Source organism: Macadamia integrifolia, chromosome 14 (assembly GCF_013358625.1).
Source record: "Macadamia integrifolia cultivar HAES 741 chromosome 14, SCU_Mint_v3, whole genome shotgun sequence".
Lineage (NCBI taxonomy): Eukaryota > Viridiplantae > Streptophyta > Magnoliopsida > Proteales > Proteaceae > Macadamia > Macadamia integrifolia.
Window position 1 is genome coordinate 31,870,649 of NC_056570.1, and position 27,752 is coordinate 31,898,400.

Sequence of the window (27,752 nt, forward strand, 5' to 3'; positions counted from 1 at the left end):
AATTCTAATCCCACAGGCTTTTTTTTTCATCTTTTCCTTTTCTTCCTAGCTTTCCTTTCCAACCGATATGTTTGGTGATTATTAATCCAAAGTACCAAACCTTCTTGACTGGTAGATATGAGTCCATTTACACTAGTCTCATCTTGTGCTAAAATATTTCATCATAGAAGTAAAATGGGACTGGGAATCTCTTAACCATAAATTATATAGGTGGAGCTTAGGGTTGAAAATGTCTCAACTTGGTCCACCTAACCTACCTGAACCGGGTTTCTCTCGTCGATCTTATTATAATTTTATTTTATTTTATTTTATTTTTTAATTTTTTTTTTAAGGAGAACATGGTTAGAAGAATCGGATTGGAACTGGCCGACCTGATTCTAGTTATGCCTGATTTCCAAACCCTTCTTTTGAAGTGGGTTTTCAATTTTTATCATTTTTTCCATCTTTTAGATAGTGAAATAACAGGAAATTAAAACAATGAAACTTCTACAAGATTTTTTAAAATTAAAAAAAAAAAATCATATTTTTGAAAATCATTAGACAAATTGAATCATCCATCTTTATGGGTTTTTATTCTAATCTGTTAGCACCTGCTCAAGGTTGGGAGAGTGTATATTATCTAGAATATTGGTTCACACATATGAACACAAATGGGAAGCCATGCCAATTAAAGGAGGATATTTAATTGAATTAGACTCTAAAATTTGACATATAGCAAATTTAGGTCATGTCTTTTCTTTCCAATCATCGAAATAAACATATCATTTGTCACGTCGTAGAATATATGCCTTGTAACATTTGGAAAAATAACATACCCTTGTGATAATAATTTTCAAAAAACAAAATACTCGAAAAAATTCATATATAAATGAAACCTTTGCTTCCTCTTCTTTCTGGCGGTGACGATTTAAATTCTTATTCAAATCAGAATCGATGGAAACAAATCTTGTGTCTAAATTCGGGTTTTAAGCCTTACATATCAAAGAACCGATCCACCTTGTTATTATTATAAGGCTGGTGAAACTGTTTGGCAACAAATTGGTTTGGTTCAACCCAGCCAAACCAACCGGTTTGCCACCCCTGTAGAACTCTCCTCAGATTTCAGTAATGGATTTGACAGAATCTGAGCCTTTGGATCTTGACATTCTCTATGGAGCGTGGAGTTGAGTCTCTTTTTGGCTTTATTCTTGATTCCATCTTTAAAAAAAATTTCCTTTTACACCTTACCTTACAGTAAGGCTGACCTGAGCTGCTCTCTAGACTATATAGCTCTATAACACTAACTCTTAACAGCTTTTCATGCAAAGAGAAAAACCCAATTTCAACCATATGTGATAGATAAATAATTGAAAGAAAGGAAAGAAAAGGGAGGATTACAATGGATAATCATCCATTAGATCTTAATCCAGTGGTGTTCATGTCATAACCTTTTTGTAATGGCTGGGAATGTATCTTTTTCTCATTCTTTTCTCCTTTTTTTCCCACTCTTCAACCATTAAAGGCATAATGAAAAGCACCACGAACAACTCAAAGTATGATAGAACATGAGATGGGATAATTGCTACAGAAAAGATTGCTTGGAGTAAGACCTTATGTATCCTATTCAAATAGATTTTACTTACTCTTACTTTGCATGGAAATTGGAAAAGGATCTTTATTCGGACATCATCATCTAAGTAGAAGGGGCTTTGGGTCAATATGAACCGGGTCTATTTCAGAATGTGCAGCTTTAAAACCGGATCTGGCTGACCCATCAAATCCTTCTCAACCTTTCCTTTTTCTTTTTTTTTTAACTGTGAAAATAACTTAGAATAATTTGAAACAAGAGGACCCAATAGGGATTTATTTCAGGATGAAGAGAGAATCACTTCATCCACCCGAACTAGCCATCAAACTGAATTGTAGAAAGGTATTTAGAACCTCGGACAATAGGATGTGGGAGTAAATGATAAATAGAGAGTCTGATCACCTATTGTCATGTCACCATTGGCTAGATGAAGAAAAACTTAACCCGTAACCATAAAATTATGGAATGCCACTCTGCAACGATCGAATGTAATAGAAATTTTATTATTTTATGTCATCATAGTCTCAATTTTTTGAGGGTTTAGTTTTTCTTCACCCACAGTGAATAGATTTGTAAAGAGAAATCTTTTCATCTGGGAGATCTGACACTCTAAATGGTAAAAGAAATGATATTTTTTATCATCCACAATAGAGTATAGAAGTTAATGATGACACAAAAGTTCACATAATCACATCACTAATGATGAAGAAATTATTTCTTATCCAAGGGTGAAGAAAAGGTACTTGACATGCTTCTTTTATTCTTTTGGGTTGAAAAAAAAAACCCGAGTAGCATGAGGTTGAACCAGTCTCTCAACCCGGTCCAATCCAACCACAACTACTGCCTCTCTCTTTTTAGCCCGAGATCTCACTTCTCACTTCTCACTTCTCACTTCTCAGACAAGTGAGCAGTGAGCACATCAATTCTAAATACAAGAAATTCAAGTCCCAATGTGGCTTCTTCTTGTCATTAGCTACTGATGACTGCTTAAATCAAAAGCATATTCTGTGGAGTAGTCTGACCAAGTGGCCCTTTAATACCCAAAATTCAATAAAGCCCAAAGAGATAAAGCACCAATACAGCAATCTCTGTCACCTAAAGTGCAATTCCGCATCCCATAGCTGCGTGGGCTCGCTCATGGCTGCCCAACCCAACCCCACCCACCTATCCATCCATCCATGGGTCTCTCTCTCTCTCTCTCTCTCTCTCTCTCTCTCTCTCAGACACACGCTCAGAACTCCTTTGTGTTGTCTTGTAAGGAATATAATAGGACTAAAAAATATACAATTAAAGAAGAGGAGTCCCCTCATGGGATCACCTTTCACTTTATCTTTACTGCTTTTGCTTCTCAAACAGTCCCTTTATTCACATAAAGAGTAGGAATAGCTGTAGAGAAAACAACAATGAAATACCCATCCCACCCCTCCTCCCCTGATCTTGTCTTCTTCTTTTCATTCTATATATATACACAGACGACAAGGAACACAGAGAAACAGAAGAAGACGATAGAGAAGACAAAATGGAGATCTTATCACAGATGTGGTCATTCTTAGGGCTTCTCACAGTTCTCCAAAACGTGTTACCCTCGCAGCTACTTTCACTTCTCCACTCCTTCTATGAATCCCTTCAAGACTTCTTCAGCCCTTACTCTTACTACGAAATCCCAGAGTTTAACGGCTACTGTGGCGTCGACGTTAACGAACTCTACCGTCACGTTAACCTCTACCTCAACTCCATAGACTCTTCCGCCACTTGTCGACGTCTCACACTCACCCGTTCCAAAACGTCCAACCGCATTTCCTACACCGTCGCACCCAATCACACCGTACATGACTCCTTCAACGGTCACCGCCTCTCCTGGACGCACCACATCGACACCGTCCAGGACTCGCTAGAGGAGAAACGCAGCTTTACTCTCAAGCTCCCAAAGCGTCACAGGCAGTCCCTCCTGAACCCCTACCTGGAATTCGTCTCCGCACGTGCTGAGGAGTTCGAGCGTGTGTCACGCGAGCGTAGACTCTACACCAACAATGGCCACGGGTCGTACGAGTCCGGTTGGGTCTCTGTTCCGTTCCGTCATCCTTCCACTTTCGAGACACTCGCGCTTGAGCCTGACATGAAGCAGCAGATAACGGAAGACTTGACGGCGTTCGCTGACGGGAAAGATTACTATCACAGGGTTGGACGGGCGTGGAAACGTGGATACTTGTTGTTCGGGCCTCCAGGATCCGGGAAGTCCAGCTTGATTGCGGCTATGGCGAATTACTTGTGTTATGATGTGTATGATCTGGAGCTCACCAAGGTTTCAGATAATTCGGAGCTCCGAGCTTTGCTTATCCAAACAACAAACCGCTCAATTATCGTGATCGAAGACATTGACTGCTCTCTCGATCTGACGGCTGATCGGAACTCGAAGACCAAGAAATCGATGGCACTGGATAATCGTAACAGTACACGTGGCGATGACGGAGAGGAGAGCGGACGGGTTACGCTTTCGGGTCTGTTGAACTTCACCGACGGGCTATGGTCGTGTTGTGGGGAGGAGAGGATCATAGTGTTCACGACGAACCACAGGGACAATGTAGACCCGGCGCTCGTTAGATGTGGGCGCATGGACGTCCACATCAGACTAGGCATTTGTGGGATCCACGCGTTCAGGTCCCTAGTGATGAACTACCTGGGCTTGGAGACACACGAGCTGTTCGACGTGGTGGAGAGCTGCATAAGGGCGGGTGGGTCCCTCACGCCAGCCGAGATCGGAGAGATCATGTTGAGGAACAGAACAGATGCTGACGTGGCTATTAAAGCCGTTATATCGGCACTACAGGTCAGCATTCTGAGAGGAGAACGAGAACCGCTGGTAGAACCTGAAGAGAGGCCGACAACGCCGGAGGAAAGGCCTACAACCCCGGAGGCGGAGAGCATCGATCGAATGTTGGATTCGCCGTCACCAGAGAATTGGGAATCGTCGCCCGGAAAATTTCCGGTGAAAAGAAGGAAAGAGGGGTCCACCTGGGAGAAGAAAGTTAAATTCTTAGTGAGACTCAAATCGTTGACCAAGTCTGACTCGGGGGGAAGAGGTGTTTAATACACGTAAATTCTAATCTAGGTTCGATTTACATATGAACCCACTCACTGGTAAAGGGTAACCACAAGCTTGGGCGTATTTTGGGTTTTTCCTCTATTTACTCTTGTTTAACAGTAAACTTCAATTTGACCAGTGATGCAGCTATTTCTGTTTCTGATTTGATTTTTTAATCTCAACCTTTGATTAAGCATGTAAAAAGATATTTTCGACTCCTACAATAGAAGTGAGAGTTAATTATGATACAAGAATTCAATCACGTCCTCATATCATTAGGGGAAAAAAGATTATTTTATCCAAGGAGGTTAATCCTGAAATGGAAAAGCCTAGACATGCTGCCGCTCTCTCTCTCTCTCTCCATGCTCATGTATGTCTGATACTATCATTGATTGGGGCCGTTTACTCCAGATCTAATGGTGTGCCTAACCTCCATCTTAACACTCTGTAACATTTCAATCGGAAAGATTCTCCTCTCTCTACATGTACTTTCCTAGAGAAACAAACCTATCACATTTCCTAAATAAAGAAACAGAAAAGCATATTTTTCATCCCACGAAAGCACCAAAAGGACCAACAAGGAAAGCTTATCCTTTCTCCTCAAAAAAAATAAAAAAATAAAAAAATCCTTGAAAAATGAACTTTTTTATTATTCAAACATGAAAACGGCAACACCCTTCTACATATGCTTTAGAGAATGAAAATTCAAAAAAAGGGAGAGAGAGAGAGAGAGAGAGAATGAAAATTTCTAAGTGATAGATAAACTGAATCCCTCCACCCACTATTTAAAACTAATGAATTGGAGATGAGCACAAGGTTGCAAGGATATAAAAATAATAAAGGAAAAAAAATTAAATATAAATGCTTTACAAAAGAACTACAAATCTTAAACAAATGATGAGAGGATCAGTTCAATTAGCTATCCCCAAATAAATAAGATTAGCAACAAAGCACTTGTATATAGTGCAAGTATGTGGCAATTGCAATCATTGGGTATCTAGGAAATGGCCTGAATTGGAGAGAAATATGCACATCACACCAATGGTAGTACAAAAAACGATATCATCCACATGAGATTTACATAGATCAAAACAAAAAAGAGAGTGTCAGTATAAGCCCCTCATCTCTTTATGTGAAAGGGCACACGTTTGAATCTGCACTCCAGCATCATGCGCTTCTTTTCCCTTCAATTGAATACGTCTTGCATGTCCATCCATCCTTGTATATACAATTCTTCCCTTTCTTAGCATTCATGCTCTCTGTAATCCTTAGTTCATCAATACTTAATTTTTCCACTTGGCCAGATCCAATTAGAATGAAACTTGAAATGAGAGTAGGAGACAAGTTCACAAAATTACAGCCTCCCCTGACTTACCATGCAGCAGAACCAAGAAACCCATCTCCAGACCTGGCTGCATAGAAATAACCCTCAAAATAAATTACCATATTAGAAATTTTAGTTGATTGGAAATGTTAGTTTTGTGCCTTATACATCTTATGTCTGCTCTTAAACTTGCCCAAATATAATATTTCTTTATAGGAGTGGCTGTAGACTGCTTTGTGCTGTTTACATATGGCTTAGGACCTATAGCTTTAACTAAGCAATCCACAACAATTTATTGTTTTCGGATGAATGGGTCAACATGTTTATTAAGATCTGTCCTCAATTAGGGGCACAGCCAAAAAATTGATTAGTTTATGACCCACTTTACTACAAAAGCTTCAATTTACAAGCAGAAATTTTTCCTGACCTCCTCTCGAAGACCAAAAAAGAAGTCCTAAATTTTCCTTTCCAGTTGATAAGGAACCTTTTATTCATATTCCATGTAGTCACCATAATTCACCTCTCAGCTTTAGTTAAACAAACATGAAAGATGGGTTGGGGGGCTCACCATAATTCACCCCTAAGCTTTACTTAAACAAAAATGAAAGATGGGTAGGAGGGCTTGAGCTTGAATATCCACACAAAGCATAGGCTGGCTTAGACCTCCAAACAACCCAATTGTGAAAGAAAGAAGAAACAGAAAAGGACCAAAACCACAATGCACTTGACATCAAAGGGCAATCCCTTTCTATTTCTATATACTCTAAATCAAGAAAGGAGAACAAACCACATGAAGCTGAGACTGTAAAGATGGATTCCCTGCTGAGACATATTTCATTCACTAGTGCCCAAACCCAAAAATAAGTTAATTTTAGCTGCAGAATACCGTAGAAGGAAACAAAAATTAAAGATGGGTTAAAAAAAGGAGAGTTTTCCTTCACCGCATGTGGAAAAAAAAAACTACAACCATGAATGGCTATGCTACTGTACCCCCTACTGTTGCACAATACCCTATGGACACCATTCGAACCCCTCAGTCAAGGGGGGGTGAGAACTTGGTCTGAGAAAAAGATTACCCATCTTCTTATCAAGTTCATCTTTAATGAATTGGGAAAGAAGTTACAGGAAAAGAAGCAAGAAGTACAAATAGGTTTCTAAGAACAGATAATAACATGTTTGGTGCCTTCATATGACCCCAGAACCCACTTCAGAGTTTCCTGCAACTTTTAACAAAATAGAGAAAAACAAGCACCACCAGAAACTCCTTTGATGAACTCAAATGAATAGAGACCCAAACTCAAGACACTGTTAATCACAGGTTATGTTTCTACTGCCGACGTAATGAAATGATGAAGCAATAATTCAATGATGACATTTTATTTTGGAATGGATGCTGCAAGGACTGAACTTGCATTAAACAATGGACTTTCGGTTGAAATGATCACGGAGAAATTAAACAGTCCCAATTCCCGAGTATTTGAAGAATTTAATGGATTCCGAGAGGAGAAAGTAGACATAGAAGACACAGATATGGAAGGCATAGAATTGGGGGCTCAGGGAGCACATAGAACACAACTCAAGGCTCCTCATCCCCCTGTGTAGTGAGGTGGACGTGAAGACCAATACGACAGAAGTGCATGGGGGGTTGTATGAGGTTGGGACTTTCCATAATCCATGGAAATACAAAATTGCATGTACTGCTTTAGAGAGATGAATAGACTGAGACGACTGGAAAGCAAACACAGACTACAGCAATCGGCCAAGGATCTGTTGCCACATTCCCGGGTGAACTCCCTTCCTACACAGTATATATAATAAATACCATGATAACAGTAAAATAATCAAATAATCATATGTGTAAAATAGAAGGCGAAATTTCTCTTTTCTTTTGTTTTATGCTTTATTTTCCCGCTTTGGGGGGTGTGGGGGCAGAGATGCCAACTTATGGAGTAACACATAATGGCTAATACCTGTGCATCTTAGTACCTACTTGGGAAGAAGAAGAAGAAGAAATTGCACATTCTTGCACAAGACTCAAAGTGGTCTGCTAAAGTCTTGGCTCAGTTAGAACCTCAATTCTTGGACAGAATGACTGGGACATGCAAACAGCACCTCAAATTATGACAATTTGGTAAAGAATCAGCAGTCTTGACCTAATAAGGCAGTTGGGGAGGGGTAGAAAAGAAGAAAACAGCAAAGAATGATAATCTTCATATGATATTTTGAGTTGACATAAAGCCAATAGTTTGAAATATTTAGGCTTGCCAGGATTTGACGGAGTAATACCCAAAGATGATTCTTCACTTTGCAAAAGCACTGAGCTACATAATCTCTCATTTGTCATAGTTGTTTTTATGCATTCACTGTCTACTTGCTCTCTTGACTTTTCACTCACCATGGAACTGTTTTAGGCCGTGGACAGAATAAATATTCAGCGAATACTTTCCACAAACTAGACAGGCATCCATATCCCAATGTGTATCTAACTAAATCTCACTTCTTATAGATCTATTTTAATTCTAATAGCTCTGTTACTTCTGTTTATGCATTTCACCGCATGCTTATTCTCTCAACTTTCATTTCTAGAACCATGGACACGGAGCAACATGAACTGTGTGAGGCGGTGCACAAAATGAATGATACAGCGGATTCTTTTCCACAAACTAGACAGCCATCCATTTCTTAATGTGTACAACTAGCTCCTGGCATTTCCATTCGTTCTGCATGAGAACACATCCAAAAATCTTTTAGAACATTGACTAACTTTAACTGCTTCTTTGGAATACAACATAATGTTTCTGTTCATTGAGGGAAAAGACATTATGATAACAGAGAAGATAGAACACTCATCGGGGTTGGAATGGCATGCCTCATATAGTGATACATCCACAGTGTAAGTTCCCATTCTTATAACCTTCTCCATGCCCCATCATTTATGCATATGCACATATTTGAAAACCTTTTACTACATGGGCTCTGCACTTCCAACTTCTCTCGAATACTACATGCAGTCTCTGTTCCCAAAGAGTAACTACAACAATGATAACAGAGGGCATAAAAAACCACACAGGAGTTGGAACAGAATGCATTATCTGATGATACATCCAAAGTGTAAGTTATCATTGTTATCACCGGTCATTGCTCCATGCCCATCATTTATCTGTTGTTTCCATTTTTGCGACAACAAATGAGAAAGTTGAGAACATAAAGATGCTCTTTCAGCCTCCTCAGACAAGTTGGACACCTCACACCCCGTTTGCTTGCTCATACGCAATACCACCATGCACTTCAACCCAACTGCACCCTGGAACTTTCTTCAAACCCTTCTCCTTCATGGTTACTCTCAGGTTGGCTACATCATCCCAACAACCAGTCACAGCAGACACATTTGCAGCAAGTACATAATTCGATCCGAGGTCAGGCTCAACTTCAAGAAGAAATTTTCTCAAGCTTTCATCCAAAAGAACCTGACCATGGTTTCTACAGGCACCAATGTAGCTCCTTAAGATAACTGTGTTGGGCTTCATTGGCATGTTCCTGATAATCTCATAAGCCTCTTCAACCATCCCAGCTCTCCCATACAAATCAACCATGCACCCAAAGTGCTCCATTGTTGGCCTAATTTTATATACACTCACCATTCTATCAAAATATCTCCGTCCTTCATCAACAAGACCTAAGTGACTGCAAGCACATAAGATGCCTGAAAATGACATACTATCAAGCTTCAAGCCAATTTCTTCCATTTGAGTGAACAAGGCAATAGCATCTTTCCCTCGACCATGGTCGGCAAGAGCAGTGACCATGACTGTCCAAGACTGCAAATTCTTTTCATTCATGGATCTAAAGATAAGCAAAGCTTCCTCTATATGCCCACATTTTGAATACATCTCGAGAAGAGCAGTTCCGAGGGCAACATTCAACACGATATTATTGACAACAATGTGGGAGTGAATAGATTTTCCCATGCTCAAACTCCCCAGACGAGTGCAAACAGAAAGCAAGCTAACCAAAGTGACAGAATTGGGTTTCACATTTGCCAGTTTCATCTGTTGGAATATCCTTAGAGCATTCAGTGAAGAGTTGCTGTAGAAAATGTCAGATTTGGGAAGTCAGTGAAAATGCCGACTTAGAACTACACTATTAAAGAAAGAAGTAGTAATCAGTTCATAATTTCTACCCAAGAATGCTAGCCTCACAGAATATGTGAGGCTCATGAACCTTACAACCCAACCAACAGTTGGAAAAATAATTTTTTATTGTCCACCCCCCTTATTTTACAGGGTTTGACATGTTTGAATCAGCTTGTGAGCAGCCTGCCTCACATATTCCAGGAGGTTAGTAACAGGGCAGTTGGATTTTGCACTGTTGAGTAGTCTCACAGGAGTCAGTGGTTCGTAAATATTGGAGAACAGATGTGGCAAAAGCGTACAATTTCGAGAAGGCCAACCATGGGAAAGATCCTCTTTTTTTTTTTTCTTTTATTCTTTTTTTTTTTTTTGGGGTTGGGGAGAACTAAAAAAAAAAAAAAAGATCCCAAGCAAGCAATCTTCCTAGTCCAAACAGGCCTAACCATAGGAAAAAAACCTTCTAATCTGACATCTCCAAGGGCCAAGATCATACATTTCGTAACTACCAAAGAAAAATGATAAATTGATGACTATTACAATAATCTAATCAGGTCAACCTTCACATAGAAGTTTCGTATGTCTTGGCACAAACCCATCTAGAGCATGAGTTCCCCGACCAAACTTGACTCAGTAAAACACACGAAAAAAAGCCAGAAACACCAGTCAAATGAATGGGTTGCCCCCACACTAGTTAGAGCAAGAATACCTACCAAGCAACGCATCCAGCAATCATAGAGCTCCAGGAAACCACATCTCTTTCAGTCATTTCGCCAAACACGCGTATTGACATACCAATTTCACTGCAAGCTGCGTACATCCGAAGAAGGGTATTGCTGATATACTTATCCACAGTGAACCCAGCCTTAAAAATCAAGGAATGCACTGTCTCGCCTTCCCTTAACATGGAACAACGCCCACAAGCTTTAAGAACAAAAGGGAACGTGAAGTTATCCGATATGATTCCCAACCTGCGAAGCTCAAAGAAAAGCTTCACAGTTTCAATTGGGTATGGGCTCTTCGAGTATTCTCTGATAATTACATTCCATGCAAAGAGCGGAGGGATAACAGGGAGCTCATCAAGAAAAGAGCGGGCGAATTCAATTGAAATGGAGCAAGCAGTCAATAAGAACGAAGAGATGGAGAGAGGGTCATAGTTCAGAGCAGTCTTTAGAATCATAGAATGAATTTGGACGAGATGGGTCGTCGTTTTTGACTGTTGTAAGAGAGATGGAAGAAGGCGGGAAATCATCACACAGGCACACACTACCACAGTTCGAACTTCAAAACAAACAAACTGGGTCTGGCTAAAATGCAATTCCGTGAAGACGGATGAGACAAAATGACCAAAATACCCTCAACTCCCTCATCGTTTCTCATAAATTTGGCCCCGAGGAAGAAAAAAAGGGGAAAAAATCTTTCTAAAGAGCAAACGGAGCCGGCGTCGAAGAGGAAGTTTCGATTCAGTAAAAGTGAAGCAATGAAAGCTTCAGAAATTTCGATCAAATCGAGCGAAAGCGAAGGAGAAGTCAGGAGTTTCGGTAGAACACAGAAGCCTCCATTCAGACCAGCTAAGGATGACACAAAGCCAGTTCTTCAAGATCCTGTAATCTCTCTCTTTCTCTGAAGAGATTGTTCTTACTTTACTCGTTCCTTTTTAATCTCGACTACCTCTGGTTTGATGATGGTGTTTATTGTTTGACAGATACTAAGATCGGATCCAATTGAGACGGAGGAAGCGGTTCTGCGGCTGCCCCCTTTTCCTATCGTCGGACAAAAACCCCAACCCAGATGAAAGATAATCGAGGGTGAATGTCACGTTTCATGTTAATTTTGAGATGAATTGGATTTTGAGCTTCTGTGGAACTCAAATTTCAGATTTCTAGTAGCAGAGCCAGCAATTGCAATACATTTTCATTTCGGTTAACCTTTTTTTTTTTTTCACGGTAGTAATCATAAACCCAGGCTGAAGCCTCTCTACGGCAAGCATCGCTTTCGCTATAGTGGGGCATCAAGGTCATCTTTGACACCCAGAACACCCAACACGCATCAGACGGTTGTGCGGACCTAGGGTATGTTGATGGGTCCTTCCAACCATTCGATACGAGTTGGAGCCCTCGGCGTATTGGAGAGGATCTGAATGTTGCAATTTTCTAAGCATCCTATACAATCTAGGGTTGTAGGTATCGATATTAAAGTTATACTATTCTATGTTTTAGGGTATATTCAGTGCGCGAGACTCTTGTCCACAATAGGGTCTAAGTAAAGTCATAATATACGCAATCTTACCCACACTCAGGGAAAAGTTGTTTCTTGATACCGTTCTATGTTTAAATCTTATATGAATCATGCTTAAATTAACTATTAAAGATTTGTTGTATTAACTCAATAATTTCTTCTGTTTTTTTCTTTTTTTTAACTAATAATTATTAGAACCATAATACTAGCCGATACTAGGCCATTCTTGGTCTGGTCCCAAAATGTGAAATTTTCAAACATTGTCCGATGATCCAGACAAACATAGGCCAATTCAGATCGATATCAATAAAGAATGTCACAATACCAATTACTAAAATCATGCTTATGACTCATGAGGGCTATTCTGCATGAATCTACTAAAAAGAAATAAATCCATGAGAAATATATATATATATATATATATATATGACAATCCACGCAATCTATAATTAAGTAGAACTCTTCATTGAAACTAATATTATAAACACAGGAGTAACAATAGAACAACTTTCCCATTGCGTCAAAGTTCATCCTCAAATTTTATGCAATATCAATTAATCAAATAGTTACCATTTGTAAAATAAATTCAGTACCTTTTCAATTTTTTTTCTTTTAATGTGAAAATTTCCAGGTCGGCAGTCATACTTTGTGTATGTATCAGATATGGAATCCGATCCATATCGGGTTAAAATCAGCTGACACAGAGATTGATAATTTATCGATTTGATACCTGATTCTTGGTACAATATTCATATCGGTATCTGCTGATATCAATCCAAATCAAATTGGATCAGAGAGTATAATTCAGTTTTGCCCTTACTGTTTCTGAAAAATATTTTTTACTTTTATTGTTTTACCTCTAAAACGATATAGATAACCGATACGATACCAATAGCTAGAAAGAAACCATAATGGTAGGTCCAGATATTTTTGGACTACCAACACGTGACGTGAAGATGGGTAGCAGGAAGCACACAACTTCGCTATACCACGTGCCAACGAAACCACCACAGCGGAATCCCAAGAGATAAGTCACTCCAGAAAAAGACTAAAATATTCCTACCTTACAGGTGCATCCCGAACTTCATAGAAATATCTAAAGGCTATTCAAGTAAATAGTTGCGCCACGAGACGTGGCGGCGACGCTAGTAAGTAGTAGATAAGCAGAGTCTTCCTTCAGGGAGAACCACTGGAGAAAAGGCTATGGGAGTGATAGTAATAGACGGATCGACGGTCCGAGCGTTCGTGAACAACGAACCGCTCTTCAACCGGAGCGTTAATGAGCAATTCGCCGCTCTGGACGTCAACGGAGACGGAGTCCTCTCCCGATCGGAGCTTCGCAAGGCCTGCGAATCCTTTCGCCTGATCGAGACTCACTATGGCATAGACACCGTAACACCTCCTGAGCAGCTCACTCAGCTCTACAACTCCATTTTCGATCAGTTCGATTGCGATCATAGCGGCACCGTCGACCTCGAGGAATTCAGATCTGAGATAAAGAAAATAATGCTCGCAATAGCAGAAGGCCTCGGTTTTGCGCCAATTCAGATGGCCATTGAAGACGATGATCAAAGCCTTCTCAAAAAAGCTGCTGACCTTGAGGCTTCAAAACTCTCTAAAGCCTAATAGTTTGTTTTTGTGTGTAAATGTAACACTTTATCCATATATGTATGAGTTTGTGTAATTAACTTATGGAGACTTTAATCTCTAGATCAAGTGAAGGGTTTGCTTTCTATATAATTCTAACCCAAAATTTCATTCCATCTAATTATGAGATCTCCTAGTCCAAAGTGGCCTCACCATAGGAAAAAGCCTTCCAATCTGACCTCTTAAGGGCCAAGATAATATATTTTCTAACTACTCAAGAAGAGAAAATGATAAATTGATGACAATTACGATAATCTGAAGAGGGCAATCTTCATATTTTAACATATTTTAAGAATTTAAGGTCCTGTATGCCTTGGCAAAAACCCATCAAGAGCATAGGGTCCCAGACAACATTTACACTAAAACACTTATTGAGATCCGAGTAGAAATCATCTTTAAAAACTAGCTGTTAAAAAGAGGGTTCAAGTGTTTTTCAGTTGGTGCTCATCTGAAATATCCAAACCACCAACAACCAAATAAAATGGGAAGTAACAAGGTGAGTAGCAGTAGAAACTATTGCTTGTGCACCTTTTCAAAATTGTATACACTAATAAACAGAGTTTCACAATGTTGGATCCAAAAATACAAGAGAGAAATGAACTCTTTCTAATATGGTACATTTCATAGAGAATAGTTTCAACAATAAAGCTCTCCATTTGGAGAGATTAAAATTACTCATCCTTACTTGAACAATTAGCATCGTCTCTTTCAATTGAACATGATACCCGCTCAAGATGGTTAGGAAATTTAGGAGGTAGAACTAGCAAGGGCTGATCATCAGTGTTCCCTTGACATGCCAAACCCAATGCATAGCCAAGTGCCCTGGAGACTGGCACAGCAACAGCATTGCCTACCTGTATGTATCTGAAATAAATTTTAATGAAGAACTTGTAAGAATTCCAATTCAGACCAGCAATATAGAAGCTAGAAAAGAGGGAAAATGCACTCCAATGAAAGAAATAGCAAAAGTAGGACAATACCATAATTCTTTCATGAAAACAACCAATTGAGTAGCTCCTATATATGACAAATTGTAAGAAAGTCATTTGAGGTGACACATTGACTTGTGCAACCAACTTTGAATTATATACCATTAAAGAGTGATTTAATTCAGATTCAGAGAGCTAAAAGAAACAGGGTTAAAACTAAAATGAAACTAAGAGAAGTGAGAAAAGGCATGCCTAACTTAGAACTCGTAACAAGTTATGGCTTTGACAAGAATTGATTGGAAAGATTCCAGATAGCTGACCCATCTAGTTGGGGTAAGGCTGAGTTGAGTTGAGTTGTGTTGAGTCAAGATCATAAGGTATCACTCTTATCTGATTTGAATAGTAAGAAACACCTTGGACCATAACATCCGACCACACCCTTCGGCAAAGGGGATATTACTGGTATTTTCCAGTGGGTTCAGTAATGGAAGATTACCTCTCAAGATGGTGTAGAGAAGATTAAAATAATAGGAGACAAAACACCTCAATGGCCTTCCACATTACATAGGAAAGATTACTACTTGAATGTTTGAAATTACTACGGATCAAAGTTTAGATGCAACTTCAAAAAGAATGGACAGAGCACAATTATCATGGGCCCGATATTATAAATGTTGTCATCTTCAACCAATCAAACACATCCATCTCATTGCATTGGCTGCCTTTTATTGCAACACCAAGAGAAGGCCACTCTGTGCTAGCAAAACTGACAATCATAATTGAAACCGGTACCCTGGCACTTGGGAGGTTTGCAAAGAAAAAAGTCAGAGGCCTCAGAAGATGAAAACGATGGAAGAAAAAGACCAACTTTGGTTAGGAACCAACCCAACATTAGTAAAATCAACCAACAGAACAAAAATAACCAACCAAATTTAACAGACCATGCTAAATAACTTGCTAACAATCTATAAAGCTTGAAGAAAGAATTTGATTTTATGTCAAAAAAGACATTCTTTTACTGACGAGTTTACACAACTTTAAACAAATCTCTTCAAAGCAAATTCTTATCAAGCTATCATGATTAGAAATAGACCAAAAGTAAACAAGACATTACCTTCTCTTAGATGGTGTTAGGGGAAGAAATAATAGAACAATAGAACTGTAGGTCGCATAAATCTATAAAATTGTTACCTCTCTTTAATAGGTCCACAAAGCCGGTAGAAATCTGGGAACCCTTGCAGTCGCGCGTTTTCACGGATGGTTAACACTCTGTCCTGCTCCGGGTGCAACAGAACCTGTTTACAAATCCAAAGTAATTAATATCAAGCTAATACTCCCACAACAAATGAACAAATCAAAGCAAGAAAACATAAAGGCAAAATAGATCCATTAGAGGAAAGAGATGTAGAAGAAGACTACCTGATTATGTGGCTCTGCCCTTGTCACCACTGTTGCAACAATTTCATCCCACCACAATCGACCAAATGGCCTGCATTATTTTAGCCAGTATAAGAAGAATAAAAAAAACTTTGAGACGTGAGAAATACAATATAAAATGAGATAACCGATCACTTACTTAGATGATGAGCCATTAACAAAAGTCATTGCATAATCAGGTACCTACAATACATTTATTATTAAGGCAACAAGTGAAGAAAGAGGACCAAACAGCTGATAGTACAACAAAAAGTAACTATTACCAAAGGCTTCCCTGAAGGTAGGTACACCCTTTCAACGGATTTATCCCATTCAACTTTCTTATCTGGTCGAACCAACACACCAGGAAGATCCCTAAAGTTTGCACCCTGAGACCAACAGAATAAAGTAAATTACAATGAAATATAGGAAACTATGTTTTCATGAACATTTGTCATAGCAACACTGAAACCTTTTTCTTCGGAATACGGCAAACCCGTTGATAATCATCCTCATTCAATTTTAGAGGGCGGTGATCAAATAGCAATGCCTTCTGTAGTGACTTGCTTAATTCCTTTTTCTCAATACTAGCAACAGACATCAACTCTGTTATTGAAGCAAACCATTAGCTAGAAGCAAAATTATAGTCATACAAATTATATTAAACCACTCATAAAAAACTGCATGTGAAATAAGTTATTGTTTGTCTAGTAGTTATGGCTTAATGCTAACTTGGTTAAGAAAAAACTTAACTGCATAGCCAAAACATTCAATTTAGAAACACAAACAAAAAGCAAGGCTGCATTGAGCACTAAACACAGATAATTGTTCAGGTCAGTCCTGGTTTTTATCCAGTTCCACTTCTTTTTGCCACCTTATCAATTAGTTGAATGGTTATTGTTGATCACCAATTCAGTCATTACTACTTTATGTACTGTAAATATTAGTTTGCCTACATTAGTGAATGTGAACAATCCCAAACTGGTTATCAAGATTGGCAATCAGCAGATCAACCCACCACTTAGAATACAAGGGAACCCAATTATTTAGTAATTTTAAAAATAAATCTAAAGAGCCTTGTATTTTTCTAATTTTTCATTATAGTTATAGTCACTTTTCTTGTTGAATTGGGATTCTAGTTATTTCTGCCAACAAAATTGGGAATCCACTCTTTTTATATATTAGTGGGGACAAGAATTTTTAATTCCTATTGGACAAACAAGTTGTTATTCCTACAACAACGAGAAGGGACATCATGTATAGCAATATCACGTCCCTCAAATGCATTTCTAGGGCCACGTTTAGTAACACCAATCTTGCTTCGTGCGAGTGTTTCTATATTAAGAGCACTTCAATGCATTTCTTCTCTCAAGGAACACTTCTACAAGATAACTAAAAGTAAGAAGTGTTTCTGGATTGTAGTGAAAACGTTCAAGCGCGAACTTAAGTCTTCTGAGTCAATGGATATTAGGGGTATATCTCCACCCCTCAAAGATCCTATATTTTTGTGCTTTTAAAACTGCAAGTTTTCGAAATTGCAAAAGCATTGCAATATGCCTCTTAAGTGCCAATTGTGTGTGGGAGTACAAAAGTGAACTGCCACGAATTGATGTATTTTGTTTGTTCCTATTCCTATGGCATAAAATAAAAAAGGGGGTGGGGGGGTGGGAGGGTGGGAGGGGGGGAACACTTCTATGAGGATCTACTGATGTAACCAAATTTACCCTTCCTAACTTTAAACCTATCAATCCAAACAAACTCATATCAGCACTCATCATTAATAAAATTTTAAAGAAGAATAATCCAATAATAGGATTAATGTTTAAATTTTATTTTTCTTAAAAAACTAATTTTATGAAGAAAAAAATCAATTAGTGGAGATGAACATAAATATACCAGTCCGACTCAATCTTATATGCTGCTGGAAATCAGTTTTAGGGGCCTTCCCATATGGCATTTCATCCCGGCTCTCATCATTAGTGACCTGACAACATCAACGAAGATTATCAAAATAATGTTGGAATAACAAATTGAAACTTTAAACACAATCGTTAAAATGTGATACTCACTGGGGGAAGATCAGAAATAGCATCCTCCAAAAGCAATGCATTTTCCAATATGATTCGGTTTTTCTCATCATAGGCAACCATACTTTTCTATATTAAGGAGAATAAGTCAAAAGCATAATCACAATTTTGAAAAAAAGCACAACAATATTGAAACTTTCGCACCTCAAAATTGACAGGGACATTTCCTCTAACAACAACCTCATGCGTTGGCAATGGATATTGAGGCAGCTTCTGCAAATATAAAAACAATAGATGAATAAAAGCTCTTGACATGATTCATTCCTACTAGAATTAATACTTGCCTCAGTAGGTCGAGCGCCCCATAAGAATACACGCATGCGGAACTGAGGAAGGCCATAGCAACCAGCTGCCATCATTCCAAGCCTTGCTTGATAATTCATAGAAACAAGTCTGCCCACAGCGTATTTCACGAGAAATCCACGGGCGAACTTCAAAATGTCAACCACATTTTCCATCAGAACGAACTTGGGTTTCAAAAAATTGACAATGTCCATAAACACCACCAATTGATGATTTTTGGTGTCGTTCAGTGGTGCTTCCTTGTTTCTAAAGCGGTTAAATCCACTAATCCCTTGACAAGGAGGTCCACCACATATAACATCTACATCACCCTAAAAAAAAAAAACTAAGTTGTGAATCAAAACAAAAATGAAAATAGGGAACATCATAAAAGATGAAGAAAAACCAAAACGTGTGCAACTAAACAATCATTGAGACAACATACTAGCTAAAATTAAGATCAATTAATAAAATAATTACAGCAAAAAGGAACTTACCGGAAGGGGTAAGATGTTTGAGTTGAAACCCTTGGTTACAAAGTTTTTTATACTTTCTCGACATTTGCTGCAGACGATATGCCAAAAGGCATATTAATAAATCTTAAGTTCAGAAAACAATTAATGTTCAAAAAGATATAAACAAACAAAAAGCAAATCAATCCAAAACAAATAGCTTACCTAAGTCCTTCAACACCTTCCCATGTGTCCTCACTTGGCCCATAACCCTTCCAACGTACCTAAATTAAATTCAATTAAAGACAAATAATTATTGAAAAGATAAGAGAAAAGCATAAAGAATAATCAAACTAAAACATCGGATATCATAATTATAAGCAAAGAGAGACTCAAAAAATTATCCATTAGAGAACATCTTATCAATCTATTAGCTTGCAAATAATAGAGCTTGATACGCACTAATATTAAATGACCTTAAACTAAATATATTGAACAAAATCCTTTGGAATTCATAGGTGTCGGAACCTTAAGTGACACAAATATTCTTTTTCCCAACTACTTTCTATTAGGTGTAGATGCATTGAGAATGATTTTAAAATTAGGGTGTATCAACAAACAATTCAAGTTACTATATCCAAATGTAGCCTCACACCCTCTGATGTAAGGTTATATACCTAAGCAAACAACCCCGATAATTATACAAGCTTCACCCCAAAGTCAAATTAAAAACTCAGATATGATCTCTAATGAAAATTACTCAGATTTGACTAATAGAATGAAATAAAGAAAATTTGAGAACTCACAAACTGTAGCTCAAATGAGCCTGAAATAGTTGAAGATGGCCAACAATATCCCCAAATTAACCTCCAAAATTGGCTTTAACCAACCAAGTAGGTACAAAACCAAACATGATCACACACCACAAATAAAATAGGGTTTTAGAGGACTCAAGTGGGAGATTTCTTGTTGTAGCTTCAGCAGGCCTCCAACAGCTCCAAGAAGCAGGTCGAGTCCACCTTTTGGAGGCTGGAACAAACCCTCAATAGGGCTGGGTGAATGGCCAACAGAACTGAGAGATCTGATGTTCGATGCTAAGGGAAGAAAAATTTTATAACAGCTTGGATTGATCTTTGATTCTGATCTGTTCTTGGTCTTCAACAAAGCTGGTCTTTAAGGCTGGATTCTAGCTTCAACATAGCACTCTATAATAATGATAAAATAAAAATAAGAAAGGGAAGAGGGTGACAAGTGATTGTAGAACAAGGGGGTAGGAGAAAGGCTATCTCAATCTGGGTCTCTCATCCTCAACTCTCTCAATTGATGTACTACACCTATCTTAGGCTGACTAATTGCAAGAAAGCAACTTTGTGAATTAATATGTGTTTCCTATTACAATCGATGGGGGCCTCATTATATAGGCCTAGTCAAAACTAAATACATTAGAAAATAATGAAAATAGAAACTAAACACCTAAAACCTGGAGACTAAGAGACAAATAAACTCTAACTCAACTGAATAACTAACACTTACTATTCTGATCTGCTTGTTATCTAAGAAAAGAACAAATTTGGAAACAAATATTTTCCATTATTGGAGTAAATGGAACTACTGGCAGGTTTCTTATAGAGCCTTCTTTCCAGTTTGAAAGGATAACTGGCAAGCCTTCTAGAAGATCTCTCAACATAATATCTGGAGGAGAAATATGATTTTCAATGGGACGAGAAAAACCACTCTGTAGCGCTAGATAGAAGAGAACAAGAAGTGGCAAAAACCCCTCTGTTCAATGGAAGGAATCTCTGTTGACCCAGCCAGGCTAATTTTAAGGCTCACTTACCTACACCACACCTACCCCCATCAAGTATGTCGACAATAAATGATAATAAGCTCATAAAAATGATCATGATAACAAAGAAAAGGAATTACATGTAGTTTGGAATCCTAGATCAAGTAAGGGTTAATTAGATATACCAACAATGACCAAAATCATAGGGCTTAAGAAAGCAGAACCGGAAAATTCTAATATCTCTCAATAGTAATTGAGTAGAACTCGAAAATTCTAATCTCTCTCAATACTAACTGAGAGGAGTACTCTAACAGAGTACTTTCCTTGGTGCAAGGAACAGTCCATCAAATCCGAAACAAAATCCAATGGCTAGATCAGTAGATTTGGCCATGAATAGAAACTACAAACTTGTCACATCAGTTTGAGAAACTAAAATATAATAGTAACTGAACAGAAATAGAAGGCCAACAAATCCTATTTGGGAATATCAACACAAAAAATAGTAACTGTAAGAAAATAGAACATGGATGGAATGAAATTAGTATCTACTATACTAAACCAGAATTAGATTGTTAGGTACAAAGGATATTATCAAGTTTAATAACATATATTAGTAGATAAATAAGGATAAGAACCATTGGAAAATTCTCCGAACAAGAACAAGAATTAGTGACAAGGAAGATAGATTGATTGAGACAATCTTCCAGTTTACAAAACCAGACATCAATGGACGGTGTGTAGTCCAAACAAAACCCGAGCATGCAACAGAAAAGAGGTGATCAGAAGTAAAGCGTGAAAGGGGATTCCGCCGCACGATTCACTAGAAGACACCATTCTATCCCAAATAGGAACTAGTGAAAGCTTGAAATCTGTCCAGGAATATAGGATAAGGTATGCAACTTGTTGACAAAGGAATGAAGTAACATATGAGAGTTCAACCCAAAAACGAGCATGATAGTAAAGAAGAAACTGAAACAAGGGTAGAAATGAAGTATAGATCTTAAAAAAGGAAGAAAGATATGTAGGTATCTCACCTACTAAAGAGAAGGCATCCCATAAACTCCAACCGTGGTTAGCATCACACCAAGGTTTTTGTACCACATAACCTAATAGAGAAGTTTTGATTTCCACAAACGCATACTCCATCACTCACTAGACACATAAGTTCAATGCAAAATTATTTCCCAAACCAATGGCATGATCTCCTACTCGTTCTTTATAACCTAATCTCATGGAAACAAGCAAAATAAGAAACCTAAGCATGGTAAGGAGAATCACTTACAAAATAAAAGCTCTTCTAGAACATTACAAAATAGAAACTAGCTATTAATCTCGTATAGGACGTATCTCCAATATTAAGGCTTAAAATATGATCTTATTACAATAGTAATATCATAATTATAAAGCCCTTGTAATATAGAACTAGGTTTGGCAATGCCAACCTAATCCCAAACCGCAGGATACTTGTCAAAGAACAACCAATATCCAAAGTATAACAATACAAAGCAGATCATAACTAAAGAAGAAATCAAATCCGAAAATCAAGGATATCGCTTCCAAAAGTAAAGGTTTATGAAATCAGAATATAACCAACTATAAAGGGTAAAGGGTATATTAGGTACTGAAACAGTCTTTGAACAGATCCATAAACATGAATAAATATCATAGGATACATCAAAGATAAGGACTGCTCTACCGATTCTGGTTTCAAGTTTGTAATGTGGGTAACTTAGATGATTACAACAGCAGTAAATCCTTGACTAATTGAGAGGAGAAGAAGATAAGCAAAGGAAGAGAACCTCTCGGGCTTCCCACTGAAGAGAGTCAATTGGATCAAACACTAATTCCATCAACCTTGATCAAACACAAGACAACTCTTCATAGAGAAGACAATAGCAACAACCGTTAATTTGTTTATCAAAATCATTCTGGCTTTAGGAGCCACATTGCTTTTTATTAATAGTGATAATGGGGAAGGGAATACAGCCTAGTATAGTAATTGGAACGTTTCAAAATAGGAAACCCCACAATTGATTGCCTATTACATAAGTTTCTAAAAACTGAAAATGGAAACAAACTAAAAAAGAAAACTAGTGACTTGACTCAACTAATAACTTAACCCCTAAGAAATAACAAATACTAACAACTAAAATTGAACTCAACTAAAATGGAAACTAATGAAAAAGGAAACAAACTAGTCAATCCAGTATGCAATCTTAAAGCTCCTAGTTTAGGCCATTACACTCAAAACCCACGCGATCAAAAACCCAACATGTATGGAACCCAACTCTAGGCTTATTTCTAATAAAACAAACCGAGTTTGGTAAATAATCTGCATCACCTTTGCCCATACAGACCATGGACACTCAAATTAGGACTACTAATCCATTCTTCGTCCAATTTGATGGCCCGGTTTGCTTCTAACCTTCTAGTTCTTCAGAACTATATCAACATAATTTGCACATATATGTAAAAATAGAATGGTATATCAACTAGCAACTAGATATCGGAATTTGGAGACGCAACCAAAATAGTAATAATTGGCAGCTCCCTATCAACATCAATATGGGTAATCAATACAAATCTATTAACCCACAATCAAAGCCATGTGGTCAAGCCTTACTCCCGTGTGTTGGTATCTCGTAAGACAAAAGGAAGAAAACTTTATGTATATTTTTAAAGTTCTAGACAAAATCAGCCCCAAAAAATAAAAAATTTACATTACTTGCACAAAAACTAATAGATTTTGATCTATATTTAAAACAACTATACCAAATTTACATTACTTGCGCAAAAAATTTTCCACATCTTAGAAAAGATTAAAGGCAATCAACTTAGATTTTGAGGGTATTTTAACATAAAAATGTAGCCATAAAGAGATTTGAAGTTGGCTTTTTTTTACCAAGGTAACAAACAAGATATACTAAACCAAAGAATAATTCAAAGTCCAAGGGAAAACTTAACAAATTTTGGAAAAGGGATATTTAGGTAATTGCCCAACAACCAAGAAAAAAAATAGGTTCCGCAATATGTATTGCAATCAGATGTCAAGATAGTACATAAACCTAACTAAGAAATCAGCACTTCTATTGATAAAACCACAATAGCCAATAGTGGTAATATGATAATTTCCTCGTGAAAAAACAGAGTCAGAAATTAGGTCAACACCACATAATCAAAATCAGCAAGTTAGTTACATGATAACAGCAACAAAGAAGAAAAGCTTTTACATATGAACCACTTGGGCTTCTCACAACAAAGTGTTAACAAGATAAAATATCAATACATTTTCCCGTGATCGAACACAAATTGCTTCTTGGAGCAGAAGAAGAGTTGCAACAAAAAACTTGAATTTTCAAAATCTTATGATGTGGCTCTGCTTTCAATCAAGAATAAATTCTGGAGTAAGATTCTGAAAAGAAATCCACAATCAAATATTTCTTGGACATAGGCACATAGCAGTCTACCTTGGGCAAAGCCAAATTACAAAGTAGAATAGGAATGGAAACCCGTTACTGATTCCCTTATCCAGCATATGAATTATCAAATAAAGCAAATAAATAATAAGAGAAAGATTCACTTAAATTGGACATACATTAGACCTACATCGCCCAAGATTCAATTGGAAATAAACTAAGTAAGAAACAAACAAGCTAATCTTGTATTCAACCTAATGCCATAGTTCAGGCCCCGACAAAAAATGGACTATTACACTAAAAAAATACAAGGGCCAACATATATACAACCCAACACTATACTTTTTCCTAAACAAAACAAGCCCAATTTGGTGGATTAGACAATAGTTGCATTAGATTCTTGAAAAAACTGGCTTATGTAACCCAAATATATATATAGAAAGTATTCAAAAATGAAAAAATATAAAACATACTAAAACAAGGTCTTTAAGGCAATAATTACACAATCACAGGAAATTCATGGACACGTATTTAACAACTGTACAATCAAAATAAAAACAAAATACCTAAGGCAAACCTTCATTTTTCTTACCCTATTCCCAAGTAATTATGAGTTATTATCAAAAAATACTTAGATTAAATGACATTCGTGGATGTGTTAACAAATCCCCATACAAAGGGAACCAAATTATTCTCAACAAGCGATAGCGCCTTTATATGTTATATATTCTTTATCCCAAAAAAATTAACATTGTCAAAAAAATGTTTACGTAAATTCAATTCAAGAAATGTTATGGCAGTAAAATCAAGAAGATAATCATAAATTTGTATCATTTGAGAGCCCGTGTGTCACTTGAGTGGAATCATAAATGTGGGGCCAAAGTCCTACTCCATCATATGCATAGCATATCGACGAATAACATAATTATGAGTTTATTAACCTAGATGCATAGATTAGTCCCCTAGATTTATAACATAGGGAAGAAGGTAGATCAATGCACAAGAACTAATAAAAGTTTGTTGGTATAAAGAAGATACTTTGAAATAGATTCCACGTTGCTTGCATTCGTTCGGGTCTCCATAGCAAATCGCAAGCAACTTTCCAACTTCGAACTCCCCTTTGGGAACTACTGATCCATCTTCTTCGCCTTCGTCTTCATCTTCTTCCCCAACTATTGATGTTTTATCTTTTTCAAACAAGCAGAATTCCTTGCAAAATTTCTCCCATTCCTTCAGCAATTGCAGAAAATCTTCAGCAGATTCATTCCTTACCTAAAAATCACACACTTTAGATATACTGCAGGATGCATTACTTGTATGCACGATGACATAAAAGCATAAATAAGTAGACAGCATAGAACAAAGATCCATACCTCCGTTTCAGGGTGGTTCAACTTCAAACTTTCGCAAGCATATTTGTTAATATCAACAGCCCATTTCTGTACATTGAAGATCGAATGCATTTTACAATGCAATCAAAAACCAATTTTGTGAAAGAAAAATGTAAGATTTACATTCTGTCAAGCCCAAGTGAAAAAATAAATGCATAAAAGAAGATAAAAGCATATAAATATATATCAAGCCCAAGTAAGTACAAATAACTTACGGTAACAAGGTTTATGCCTGATAAGTTAGCACCAAGGCATAAACCAGTCGACATAGCTCCACAACCAGAATATAAATCTAGTAAGGTGAAATCAGCATTGGACTTGCTTTCATCTGTTGTATCATCTAAACTAGTTTCACTAGAAATTGTTGATTCAGTACTAGCCCTTGAATTTTCTGAAAGATGTCAAACATGTCATTAAAATAAGAACCAAAGCACCTCATGTGTATCACTCGTGAGTGCAATAAATAGGAAATTAAAACAGAGAATGAAAATAATCTACTAGGTTACAAAGAAGAGAGTGTACCAGCGGATATGTTTGCAATTGTGGAGTAAGGCAACGAATAGGACATATCAAAATAAAAGTCACAAGGTGGAATAGTTCTCTTAGTTTCTCCAAAAGTTACCTATGAAGCAAAATTAGCATATTACACAATAAATTATGCATTGAATGACTCAAAATAGGAAAGAAACGAATCCAAATCGCAGGCAGCCATACATCTGGGGCAACTTGTACAATTCTTATTTTCGAAACAATGCAGTCCAATGGGTTGTCATCAGTCAATTCAGAGTGGAATACCCGCTTGTTGTCAATAAGGCCAGCTTGATCATTGATGACCTAAAACCATCAAAAGGTCTCAAACATGTTAAGCCAAAAATCCATGTGGAGCATAAAAAGATTTCAAATTAAAGTTTATCTTACAGTATCTTCAGCTTTGAAAAACCATTGCGCAGTAAAATAAGGCTGTCTATCTTCGGTTTCAAATAATTCAATAATTCTACCAATGTAATCCGGAGCTCCTTCTTCACCCTATGCTCGGGATAACAAAGAAGAAAAAAATAATAAAATAAGTAAGAAACAGACAGTAACGAAATGCTAAATCATAAAAACATGCTACTATGGAAACCAACTAATGGTATTTGTTAATGCAAGTTGAATAACAATAGAGGACGGAAGGGAAATAAATGGACAATGTATATTAGTTTAAAAATTACACTTATAACAGTACAAACAAGTCTTCACATATTAATGTCCTCTCCTAAGCATAGTTATTGCTAAATTGAATCCTATAACCCCATTTAGGTCCTGTTCAATCGAATCGGGATTTGAATCATGAAGCATGGGATTCACAAAATTTCCAAAAAAGTAGGAAAACGTTTAAATATATATATATATATATAGAGAGAGAGAGAGAGAGAGAAATCATAAATAAAGAAAGAACCAATTAGCCATATAATGTAATATAATCACAATGAAGTCAAATCATGTAATGAGGATCTAAAAACTTGCACATATATTACAACATTCTCAATGGTTGTGAAGAAAATAACTTCCCAAAAGAGGGTTTATAAAACCATGTCTGAAGAGTGAAAGAAACAGGACACCAAAATAAAAATTTTAAAAAGCCCCAAAGAAAAAGAAGAGTTCTGTTGCATGGACAAGTTTGATATTTTGAAACTGAATCAACTGCTTTAGATCTGGATGAATCGTTAGAAATGTAATGGGACCAATTTAGTTTCTGAGACACATAATCAATACAGATTCAAAGGATCCTTCAAAAAAAATTCAAAAGTGATATCTGTGAATCATATGGGCACTGGTTCTCTTTGATCGTATAATTTTTGTGGAATCTAGTAACAGAGCTCCTTGCACAAGTACAAGAGCGCTGAAACACTAGACTTTTTTCGGACAAGTGAAAAATTAATGTGGAATTGGGTGGTAACGTCTCATGTTCAAAAGCCTCTCTACAGATTTTGTGTGAGTGAGTGAGTGAGTGGGGGGGGGGGGGGGG

General features: G+C 37.3%; 5 protein-coding genes across 6 annotated transcripts in view; 3 read left to right on the plus strand and 2 right to left on the minus strand.

The window, feature by feature from the left end:
* Window positions 1-3,049: 3,049 nt before the first annotated feature.
* LOC122061609 (AAA-ATPase At4g30250-like) lies at window positions 3,050-4,809 on the plus strand. The gene has a single exon (XM_042624977.1). The coding sequence runs from the start codon at window positions 3,087-3,089 to the stop codon at window positions 4,653-4,655; it is 1,569 nt and encodes a 522-aa protein (XP_042480911.1). The 5' UTR covers window positions 3,050-3,086; the 3' UTR covers window positions 4,656-4,809.
* Window positions 4,810-8,162: 3,353 nt separating this feature from the next.
* Window positions 8,163-11,512, minus strand: LOC122061610 (pentatricopeptide repeat-containing protein At4g21065-like). The gene is made up of 2 exons (XM_042624978.1): window positions 10,814-11,512; window positions 8,163-10,059 (listed from the first exon to the last, which is right to left on the minus strand). The coding sequence occupies exons 1-2, from the start codon at window positions 11,350-11,352 to the stop codon at window positions 9,219-9,221; spliced, it is 1,380 nt and encodes a 459-aa protein (XP_042480912.1). The 5' UTR covers window positions 11,353-11,512; the 3' UTR covers window positions 8,163-9,218.
* LOC122061611 lies at window positions 11,511-12,027 on the plus strand. The gene is made up of 2 exons (XM_042624979.1): window positions 11,511-11,706; window positions 11,806-12,027. Exons 1-2 carry the CDS (start codon window positions 11,581-11,583, stop codon window positions 11,893-11,895), a joined length of 216 nt encoding a protein of 71 aa, XP_042480913.1. The 5' UTR covers window positions 11,511-11,580; the 3' UTR covers window positions 11,896-12,027.
* A 1,440-nt stretch (window positions 12,028-13,467) lies between these two features.
* LOC122061447 lies at window positions 13,468-14,078 on the plus strand. The gene has a single exon (XM_042624707.1). It carries the CDS (start codon window positions 13,542-13,544, stop codon window positions 13,962-13,964), a length of 423 nt encoding a protein of 140 aa, XP_042480641.1. The 5' UTR covers window positions 13,468-13,541; the 3' UTR covers window positions 13,965-14,078.
* Window positions 14,079-14,467: 389 nt separating this feature from the next.
* LOC122061446 (putative DNA (cytosine-5)-methyltransferase CMT1) overlaps window positions 14,468-27,752 on the minus strand; it is a 14,796-nt gene continuing 1,511 nt past the window's right edge. For both annotated transcript variants that reach the window (XM_042624705.1, XM_042624706.1), the window contains 18 exons: window positions 26,663-26,770; window positions 26,459-26,578; window positions 26,267-26,366; window positions 25,960-26,135; window positions 25,727-25,792; window positions 25,392-25,625; window positions 19,377-19,435; window positions 19,197-19,263; window positions 18,702-19,031; window positions 18,562-18,630; window positions 18,400-18,486; window positions 18,227-18,314; window positions 16,803-16,936; window positions 16,615-16,719; window positions 16,491-16,534; window positions 16,334-16,403; window positions 16,106-16,209; window positions 14,468-14,849 (listed from right to left, as the gene is read on the minus strand). In XM_042624705.1, coding sequence (XP_042480639.1) covers window positions 14,657-14,849; window positions 16,106-16,209; window positions 16,334-16,403; window positions 16,491-16,534; window positions 16,615-16,719; window positions 16,803-16,936; window positions 18,227-18,314; window positions 18,400-18,486; window positions 18,562-18,630; window positions 18,702-19,031; window positions 19,197-19,263; window positions 19,377-19,435; window positions 25,392-25,625; window positions 25,727-25,792; window positions 25,960-26,135; window positions 26,267-26,366; window positions 26,459-26,578; window positions 26,663-26,770 — 2,154 coding nt within the window. In that variant the 3' untranslated portion in view covers window positions 14,468-14,656. The remainder of the gene's footprint in view (window positions 14,850-16,105; window positions 16,210-16,333; window positions 16,404-16,490; window positions 16,535-16,614; window positions 16,720-16,802; window positions 16,937-18,226; window positions 18,315-18,399; window positions 18,487-18,561; window positions 18,631-18,701; window positions 19,032-19,196; window positions 19,264-19,376; window positions 19,436-25,391; window positions 25,626-25,726; window positions 25,793-25,959; window positions 26,136-26,266; window positions 26,367-26,458; window positions 26,579-26,662; window positions 26,771-27,752) is intronic.

Coding starts and splice junctions, on each gene's coding strand:
- LOC122061609 (XM_042624977.1), top strand. CDS start 3,087: ATGGAGATCTTATCACAGATGTGGTCATTCTTAGGGCTTCTCACAGTT.
- LOC122061610 (XM_042624978.1), bottom strand. CDS start 11,352: ATGATTTCCCGCCTTCTTCCATCTCTCTTACAACAGTCAAAAACGACG. Junction 10,060..10,813: donor ATTGCTGGATGCGTTGCTTG/GTAGGTATTCTT, acceptor CATTTTCTACAG/CAACTCTTCACTGAATGCTC.
- LOC122061611 (XM_042624979.1), top strand. CDS start 11,581: ATGAAAGCTTCAGAAATTTCGATCAAATCGAGCGAAAGCGAAGGAGAA. Junction 11,707..11,805: donor AGCCAGTTCTTCAAGATCCT/GTAATCTCTCTC, acceptor ATTGTTTGACAG/ATACTAAGATCGGATCCAAT.
- LOC122061447 (XM_042624707.1), top strand. CDS start 13,542: ATGGGAGTGATAGTAATAGACGGATCGACGGTCCGAGCGTTCGTGAAC.